Source organism: Penaeus vannamei, chromosome 2 (genome assembly GCF_042767895.1).
Source record: "Penaeus vannamei isolate JL-2024 chromosome 2, ASM4276789v1, whole genome shotgun sequence".
NCBI lineage: Eukaryota > Metazoa > Arthropoda > Malacostraca > Decapoda > Penaeidae > Penaeus > Penaeus vannamei.
The window spans coordinates 12873317-12883316 of NC_091550.1; the positions used below are offsets into that span (position 1 = coordinate 12873317).

At 40.6% G+C, this 10000-nt stretch overlaps 2 protein-coding genes across 2 annotated transcripts in view; both read right to left on the minus strand.

Moving 5' to 3' along the window:
- LOC138864190 (piggyBac transposable element-derived protein 4-like) overlaps positions 1 to 4105 on the minus strand; it is a 4331-nt gene extending 226 nt beyond the window's left edge. Inside the window, exons 1-2 of the mRNA XM_070130363.1 lie at positions 3863 to 4105; positions 1 to 3743 (exon numbers count right to left, since the gene is read on the minus strand). The exon at positions 1 to 3743 is cut by the window's left edge and continues 226 nt beyond it. Of these exons, the coding sequence (XP_069986464.1) occupies positions 3563 to 3743; positions 3863 to 4065 (384 nt within the window). The 5' untranslated portion in view covers positions 4066 to 4105 and the 3' untranslated portion in view covers positions 1 to 3562. The remainder of the gene's footprint in view (positions 3744 to 3862) is intronic.
- Positions 4106 to 4227: 122 nt separating this feature from the next.
- The window catches only part of LOC113811518 (uncharacterized), a 10566-nt gene continuing 4793 nt past the window's right edge, over positions 4228 to 10000 (minus strand). Inside the window, exons 5-6 of the mRNA XM_070135649.1 lie at positions 6835 to 7131; positions 4228 to 4351 (exon numbers count right to left, since the gene is read on the minus strand). Of these exons, the coding sequence (XP_069991750.1) occupies positions 4252 to 4351; positions 6835 to 7131 (397 nt within the window). The 3' untranslated portion in view covers positions 4228 to 4251. The remainder of the gene's footprint in view (positions 4352 to 6834; positions 7132 to 10000) is intronic.

The window sequence follows — 10000 nt, forward strand, 5'->3', positions numbered from 1 at the left end:
TGTCCCTACACATTTATAAATATATGTACACAAGCACACAATCACAACATACGTACACACACACACATACACACACAAAAACACACACACACACACACACACACACACACACACACACACACACACACACACACACACACACACACGCACGCACGCACGCACGCACGCACGCACGCACGCACGCACGCACGCACGCACGCACGCACGCACGCACGCACGCACGCACGCACGCACGCACGCACGCACGCACGCACGCACGCACGCACGCACACACACACACACACACACACACACACACACAAACCTGACCATTTGGCACATAAAAATATATGAATCATCCTTATTGAAAGTATTATAAATATTATTATAAATATTATCATTAAAACAAAAACAAAAACAAAATCTGGTTCTCAACACAACCAAAGAACTATACAAAAATATACTTCAAAAGAGCAAATATTTTGCAGTCAAAAATGCAAATAAAATCTTGGATTTAGTCTAATTTTACTTATAAATAAAAACAGAATGTGTCAAAAATAATCTTAAGACAAATTAATTTTTCTGACCAGAAGTTCCTTCCAGCATATTTCCCAGGATCCATGTAAGGATAGGGAATTCAGCTATCATAACACAAAACCAAAACTGATAGGCTTATGACAATAACAGAGAAGAAGAAAAAAAAAACAAGCTTAAGAAATATCCAATGAGTTGCATGTTCAACATTATGTTTGGCATGTAAGGAATTTACATGACCAATATGTTTTAGTAAGTTTATTGATGCTTTTAGTTTTTGAATGCAGTTAAGAGCTCTCTCTATTATTTTCCAATCCCTCACATACATGCCTTTCCCTTTTCAAGTACTTAGTAAATGCAATTAAACACAGTGTTACTTGTTGCTAATAATAAAAGTTCAACTGGATGTATCTTTTACATTACTATGATCTAAATGAGGAATAGCCTGCCCAAACAAAACAGTTTACACTATGATTCTGAAGTAAATAGCAAACTTTGGGGCAACAGTTTCAAAAATAATTTCTTTGCAAATTCCTACAAAATTCAATAAATGTCAGTTGAATCTAACCCTTTCCAATATCTAGGGTAAACATCAACCCGACAACTGTGACAAACTTCATACGATGCAATTGGGATGCTTTTCTTGAACGTGTTACATTAAGTCAAAACAAAGTAGTAATGGTAAGAAAGTTACTGCCTTTGTTTTAGATTTTTGTTTCTTGGTCCCATTTAATAGTGCATGGGAGAATAAGAAGAAAAAAACTGCACAGGTACTGGGTTAGTCATTTCCTTTAAATGGTATTTGTAATAACTGGCTATTTCATTAGAGCTATTTCTCAAATGATATAAAAATATGATAAAAAAGAGTTACAAGATAATTATCATAGTAGCTTGAGATGATTTCAATAACTTTTACCAGATCTGTTTTAATAAATATTAAGCATCAATACTTGATAACCTCTTCATCCCATATTATCCTCCCCTTCTAACACTGTCTTAATACAAAGAGTAAATCAAATCATAGCCATTACTAATGTGAATTTCCAGATTGTGAAAATCCTTAACATGCACATGATCACAAATGATGCTTATAGATACAAAAAAAAAGACATTTGGAATTGAGATAATTATGAATGGGATTGGAAGAGGCACACAAGAGTGGACGGTCATATGTAACTGACCAGGAGGCAGAGATGAACAAGGACATTTAGTTTATCCCATATGAACACAGTAGTATGGTAACATGATCACAATGGGTTACACAATACTCACCATTATTTACTGAGGCAAAGAGGCCTAATCACCAGCTAATGCCTGATTTCATTCAGTGGCTCTGGATGGCATGTATATCATGCTATCTTTATCTCAGTCCAATCAGTTTACAGTCCTTCTACATGCATACTTCACACTAGGATGCTTTTGCTTGAATTTAGGCAAAAAAACAGCATTAAGGTCTTATGTTATCATATATGTCTGTATCAAAGTCACAAACCTTGATTTTATCTATGTATTATATGGTAACTAATAAACAAGCATGCTGATTGCCCACATGTTTACAGACGCCCTAGTGCTTTGGAACAACTGAATACAACTCCACATTTTATGAGTACTTTAAAGATAATACTGAAATACTGGAAAACAATGAATGCTTAATTATTTATCACTGAGAGGTGAAGTAATGAGTTATTTTTATCTTCTACCTTTTTTATATGAAATACCTTAACCCACTTGTGACAGTTCTTTTTACATCCTCTTTTCTGGGTGGCATCTATAGAGACGAATGGCTGATGCTGGGGCTCCATGCACAAGCCACACATTATGAGCAACCAAATCAGAGTTTAAGTTCTGAATTTACACCCCTTTTTTATAACCTTGGAAGTATAATGATTATGCTTTTGAAAAACAAGCACAATTTTTTGAATGCTTGTAAAGCCAAAATGCAATCTCAACACTTGTTGCAATGGTTGAAAGTTCTAGTATATATAGAGTACAGGCTCTAATAATGCCATCCCCCCCCCCCCCAAGTATCTTATTAGCCTCTGGATGGCATTACTGGGATGCGTGCCAAGCCTCGAAGCACCCGTAGGTGCAGAGGCCTACATTGCAGTCTGGGCAGAAGCTCCTGGTGTTCTTCAGGTGACCCTGTTCTGAACACCAAGAGCACCCCTTCCTCTAGTCATCAGGGATTTCAGTGACAGTGTGCCATTGCTATTGTAAAGCCTGCCTTGCTGCAACTGGTGGTCGTGTTGCAGTACGATTTCTGATAGAATCGGCTCCTTGCCTTAAGTCCCCTGGACCTGATCTGAAGATTTTCTGTGACTCATCTATGCCTAGGATATGATGAATGGCCCAAGCATTGACAATGGCCATGTCAAAGAGGTAGAAGATCTTCCTGTACCAGACCTTGGAATGGTGAGTCATCTGATAGTAGCTTGCCATCTGATCACCAAACTCAACACCTTTAATCCACTACCACTGATGGCTTATCCCCATCCACTAAAGCGGTATGGACTGTTGACAGCATGGTGACAGTATCATAGCCCTTCCACTGCAAGGCCAGCAACCCCTTGCTGCTGCACTTATCCACATCACCCTTTCTCCTCACAATGAGGTCCTTGGGCATGAACTTCCTATTCAGCCGGGCTGTCCCTAACACATTTATATTTCAGCTCAAGGAAGCCACCAGTCTCCATCAAATGAAGCACTGCTTTCGTGGACGAGGGCATGTCGCCATGGTCTTGTTCAATGTATACCTTGAAACAAGAAGTGTACCCTGCTGGGCCAGTAGTGGCACAGAGCTTATAGACCTTCAACCCAAAGCTTGCCCTCTTGCTTGTGTTGCAGGTCTTGAAATCTAATTGCCCATGGAACTTCCACAATGACTCGTCAACTGTAATTTCCTGCCCAGGCATGAAAGTCGATCGGAACGAGCTGTTGAGGGTGTTCAAGACCGGTTGGAACTTCCACATCCTGTCCTCTGGGAGTGGAGCTCCTTCCTCAACATGGTTGAAATTGAGGTGAGTTGTCAACTGGTCAAACCGATCCCTGGTCATGACATCAGCAATGAGTTCATGATGTAGGACACAACTGGACGATCATCATAATAACTTGGGCGACTCACCATGCCCATTATCACCCAAATTCCAAGGTATGCCTGGAGCTCCTGCCTGGATGTGGGCATCCACTTCCTCATATGAGGCGAGGCAGCAGGAGGGTGGATGGCTGCATGCCTGTGGGAGTAGAAAAGAAAAACAAGTAGGTAATATATTCTGATTGCTCAATGCAAGAGGTATTTCCTCAATCTGAATACAAATGGAAAGAATATAAAATCAGTAATAAAATAACTTACCAGTTGGTCTCCTTGACAATCAGATCAAGGAGATCATTGGTGAAGAAACAGCTGAAGATCTCCAAGGGTGTGTTTGACACATCCAATTTAACCTTGACCCCAGGATTGCCTTGGAAGCTGAAACGGTTGGGGATATTGTCTTTCCATTGCCAGACGAATCTCCTGGCCCCTGGAGCATTCCTCTGCACCAGCTTGGATGCCATATTAGAGAGTGGCTTGTCAATGTCAAGTGTGGTGTCGGCCTGTGAGACACAATCCAGTTTGTCTTCCAAACTGGATATATCAAAGCATGGGTCAACAGTGTCTTCTGCATTACTGGGCAACTGCTCATCATCACTCTCATCAGAGGAAAAGTTGAAGAAGGTGGGAGACCGTGAGGAAGACCAAGATCAGTGTGGTGGATGGCACCAAAGCACCTTGGCAGGAGGTGCCGATGAAGTCGATGGTTCATCATCTACCTCTGAGGAGGAGGAAGTCTGTCTTCGAATGCTGGCAAAGTGAGGCATTGCAAAAGTGAGTAATGAGTGAGGTGCATGCACCTCTGTATAAGGGAAAATTCCCATGCTTTGAACTGACGGGGAACATGGAACTAACAATACCCAGCAAGGTCAAAGAAACCTGGGTCACATGTTACATAGCATGACCAATCACGCCATAGCCTAGTGTCCTGACATCACTTCCTTATGTGACTCCATTTACTACTATGTGGAAGTAAGGTGTCAGCTGTAAAGTGACATCATTTCTTTTTAATGTCTTGAAAGTAAATACGGTGACCGTAACAATGTCACTTTCACAGTCTTATGACATCAGTTCCTCAGCTTAATGATGTCACTTCATTACATATCTATATACCTATCCGTGATGTCACTTTGTGACGTAACTCTTAATTACATCAATTCATTACAAAACTTTTCATGATATCACTTCATTTGCCTACCCCTCTGACTGTCAATCATATATCTATCTATCTATTAATATATCTATCTGTGGAAAGGTATGAATGAGAACGAATATCTTCACAATACAAGAGATGTATTTAACCGGTTTCAATTATATCCTTGTCAGAAATACATGTATTTCAGACAAAGATATAATCGAAACCGGTTAAATACATCTCTTGTATTGTGAAGATATTCGTTCTCATTCATACCTTTCCACATTTGTCAACATCAATATGGTTCATATCTATCTGCATATCTGCCTGCCTCTCTGTATATCTATTTATCTACCAATCAATCTCTACCTATATGCCTGGCTCTCTGTCTGTCTCCTTTCCTCTCTCCTTAGTCTCAGCTTTTGTACTTGTTTTCATTTTAATTTTCTGTCCGTTTTTCTCTCTCTCTCCTCATAATTCCCCTACTTTCTCCATCTGTATATGACATCATATCTAGGTAAATTGAAGTAATAATAACTTCACATATTTATATGACCTTATGACATAACTTGTGATTACATGTGCAATAATAAATTGTCTTGGAAATATCCATGTGGACATACCCGTTGTTAATGAGGTCCATGCATTACATTGATGTGTGAGACACCTAGCAGATGGTTGAGAACAACAGCGTTTCACATATGAGACACGGTAGTTAATTGCTCTGGGCAGGATGCCTGTCTTTAGTAGGTTAACAAGGCTTTTATGTTACAGCCCCTAAAACATAAATCAAATTTACTGCAATTTTACTTTTAACCTATGGCCTCTGCTCCCAGCTAAAGTACTCAAAAGCCTACCCTCTAGGACTGTGGAAAAATGATGGTATGTACCATATAAAGGAAACAACGCATATGTCTTCATGGTATGTATGCACATTCTTTGTGGCTGTGATACAGATATGTGTCAAGTACTGAGGTCTTAGTGCTATTTTTCAGCCTAAATTTCCACAGTGGACTATACATGATAAATACACTATACATTGTGATAACAGTGATAAGACATGTATTATGCTGGTGAGCTGGGCATTCTGAAGATAGCATGAAATATGTGCCATCCACAGACGTGAAGATGGATTTTTTTTAGACTTTCTAATACCAACCATCACTTTACACTTCAAATGGCTAAAATAAACTATTATTAGTCCATGCTGATTTTTTTTTGTTTAACCAATCATACCTAACTGTTATGCTTAGGGATGGAGCCTCACCTCAATGAATTACAAAAGGTGTATTGATAATTTCCCACTGCACTGTATCAAAACATTCCAACCCACTATATCTTGCAGTCCTGAAGACATGGACAAGTCCTATTTAGTCATCACAACAAACTATTTCAGTCTAAAAATTGGGAACATTTCTTTAAAGTAATGTAATTAGGTCCTGAAGCTACTAACAGCATGATCATTATCTACAAAGCAAAAGCAATAGTTAGCACCTCCCATAAAAATGTACTGAAAACTGTTAAATTAGGTAATGAATACTTTCATTAACTTGCTATGTTAAATACTTTGAACATTTTTTTTTTTTTTTTACTTTCTAATAACAGTTATTCAGTGATTTGATATTTGGTTTCATGAGATTCAGTTTCAAGTGAAAACTTCACTGGCAGAGCTGACAGTGTTCAGTTTCAGAAAATGTTCAAATGAGTGAAGCAGTAATTTAACAATATCTCTTATACATGCATTTATACATTTTTTATACAGTTTGTTTCCTAAGTAAATATTATATACAAGTCACTAAACACTGCTCTTATTCTGAAAATGATTTATATCATAACTGACAATATATATTTCATGTACTCCAATAATATCCAGTTTCCTTACAGCATTTCATTGACAACACATGTAACAATCAGTCTATGCTTATAACTTCTCAACAGACAAAAATATAGATGTATATATATAAAAAAAAATATTCAAGGAAATTTCTAGATAAATCAAAAATAAAACTTAAAGAAAATAATTTTGATAATTCCAGCTTCTTAAAAACGGAACCTGGTCCTGAAAATGGTATGAGATCTTCTCCCACTGTGAACATACCTCACCATCACCAACATCACAAGCACTATGCTGGCTATCACAAAGTAGAAAGCTGCCATAGAGGTCTCTACGGTGGTCCCGGAAGTGTGTGTTGAGGTCAAGTACTGAGGCTGGTGGAGAGGTTGTTCTGGCAATGGTACAGGGCCGCTGTTACTCTTAGAGGTGCTGTCATAGTGTGAAAGTGGGGACATAAAGTCTCGTACACGATGACTCAGTTTGGAGCTGTTTCTCTTCTCCTCCAAGTGCTTCATGACAATATCTGCTTTATCCTCTAGAGATTTCTCCTCCTCAGCAACTCTTTAAAGAATACAAAGATTTGTTTACCTAATGTTAAGCAATATACTGACATAATGAAGGCAAGTTCTGAATTAAGCATTTCATGGAAATTCAGCATACAAACTCTTGGACACTGATTTAGAGAGAGAGAAAAAATCCTTTAAATCAATCATGCATCGATATAATCAAAATATCAGATATTAGATAGTAGACAGCATGCATATGGAAATACATAAAGAAATTCTCTAATCCTAGAGAAACATCAATTAACCCACTCAAGACAGGATTTCCCAGTGCCGGTGATTAGAATGCAGGCGTCTTAGGCTAAGTTAGTCTTAACCTTCCTACAGCCTCTCTTCTTAACTACTTGCATGCTACCTTCCTGTGGTCCCCCCTAATTTATTACAGAATGCATGCAAGCGACCAAGTGTCTGACGGTATAATCAGACCGCCCTGCTGCCTTGTAGGGTATGCCTCCTTAGGTAAAGGCTAGGTGAAGGAAAACTCTAAATTAAAACCATGCCAGTCAGTCTGGCTGTAAGGCGAGATCTGGTGGACTAGATTATCAGCAGACCGATGCAACTCCACACCACTGTCTTGTACGTCACACCTGTGTGCCACAGGAGGAAGGTGTGGACCCAGAGTGTGTGGCCATCACTTTGGCAAATTGTTGTCCACCCTAAACAAAGTCACGCCAATTGCCTTTTCAGTCCAACTACTGTCTCTCTAACACCCTCCTTATCTCCTTTCTCTTCCTCTCCTCCTAACCCTACCTAAAAGAGACCAGTGGCGATGGGACAAGGGTGGTGGGAGTAGGCTTGGTGTAGCTGGGAGCTCTTAGCCCGGACCTAAACACTGGCAGCAGGCGTGTGATGGCCGCTTCTCTTGTGACCGTGACCACACAAGAACTCGGTCCTGCGCCTGTGACTGAGCAGGCCTATTCAGGAGTACTGCTGCTCACCCCAACTGGGGAAGGCCCTATAAAAGGTGGGCTAAACATCAGTGATCACACCATTCCAGTCACTGGGCAGCTGCACCCAATGACCCACCGTATATGCAGCCATGAAAGAAGGAAACATTATAATAAAACATACCTCAGAGTAGGTGCGCACCCTTATGGATGCCAGAGACACAGACCGCCCTGAAAGGCGAACAGCCTTAGTCTCAAGAGAAATCGCCAGATTTAACATTGATGTGGCTGCTCTTAGCGAGACTAAAATACATGGCGAAGGGCAAATCACAGAAATTGGGTCAGGATATACTTTCTTTTGGAAAGGGAAAAACCCGGAAGACCACCGCTCCCAGGGTGTGGGCTTTGCAGTTAAGACTCAATTAGTAAAAGCCCATAACCTGACACCAAATGCAATCAATGAAAGAATCACCATACTAAGACTACCACTCCCAAAAAAACAGTTCATCACACTAATATCAGTGTACGCCCCAACACTAGATGCGGAAGACCATGTCAAAGGTGCCTTCTACCAACAACTTGACACTGTCATATCCCAAATTCCAGCTGGGGACCGTCTCCTTCTCTTAGGGGATTTTAACGCCAGAGTGGAGCGAGAAGATGAACTCTGGTGCAACATAATCGGCAAGCAAGGCATGGGAAACTGCAATGATAATGGCCTCCTCCTCCTTGGCCTCTGTGCTGAACAGGAACTGTTCATCACAAACACGCAGTTCAGACTCCCGAACCAATTTAAGACCACCTGGAAACATCCTAGATCAAAACACTGGCATATCTTAGATTATGCCATTGTCAGACAACAACACAAAAATGAGGTTTTAATCACAAGAAGCATGCCCGGAGCCAATGACTGCTGGACAGATCACCAGCTACTCATCACAAAACTAAAACTAACCATCAAAAGGAAGCCACGTATCATCCAACAAAATGAAGCAAGAAGAAGATATGACACTGGCAAATTAAAAGATCCTGTTACATCACGAGCTTTCCAAGCAGCAATCCAGCAGAACCTACCAGCCAGACAACTTTCAGTCGACACTGAATGGACTAACATACGAGATGCCATCAATGAAACTGCAAGAACTGTAATCGGCTATCAGAGCAAACAGCACCAGGATTGGTTTGACGACAACGACAAAGATATTAAGGCCCTCATTAATACCAAACAGAAAGCCCGAATAGCCCATGACCAAGACCCTAATTCCCAACCAAAGATGGCTAAACATGCACAAGCAAAGTCACAGTGTCAAGCCAGGCTTCGGGAAATACAAAATGAGTGGTGGAAGCAAATGGCTCAAGACCGACAAGGTTATGCTGACAGTAGGGACCTTAAAAGCTTCTTTGAAGGCACAAAGAAAATTTTTGGACCCAAGCACACTGCTGCAGGGACACTTTTGGCAGCAGACAACACCATCCTCATGGAAGACTATGAGATCCAGAACCGTTGGGTAGAACACTTCAAAACCCTCCTGAACAGGAACTCATCAGCCCAACAAGACTTCCTCTGAAATGTACCACAACACCCACCCCAACTATGAATGTCCCTACCACCAACATTTCGAGAATTTGATGCAGCGCTGAAACAAATACGCCATAGGAAGGCTGCAGGACCGGACAACATTCCTACTGAATTCCTGACCCACGGAGGTTTAGTTCTGAAGACACGCCTTCACTCCCTCATACTAAAAGCATGGGAAGAAAAACAGGCTCCCAATGATTGGAAAGACGCACTCCTTGTCACCATCTTCAAAAAAGGAGATAAAAGAGAATGTGGGAATAATAGAGGGTTATCCTTGCTATCAATTGCAGGGAAGATTTTGGCAAGGATCCTACTAAATAGATTACAAATTGTAGCAGAAATAATCTTGCCAGAATCCCAATGTGGTTTCCGCCCGTCTAGCGGAACCATAGACATGATTT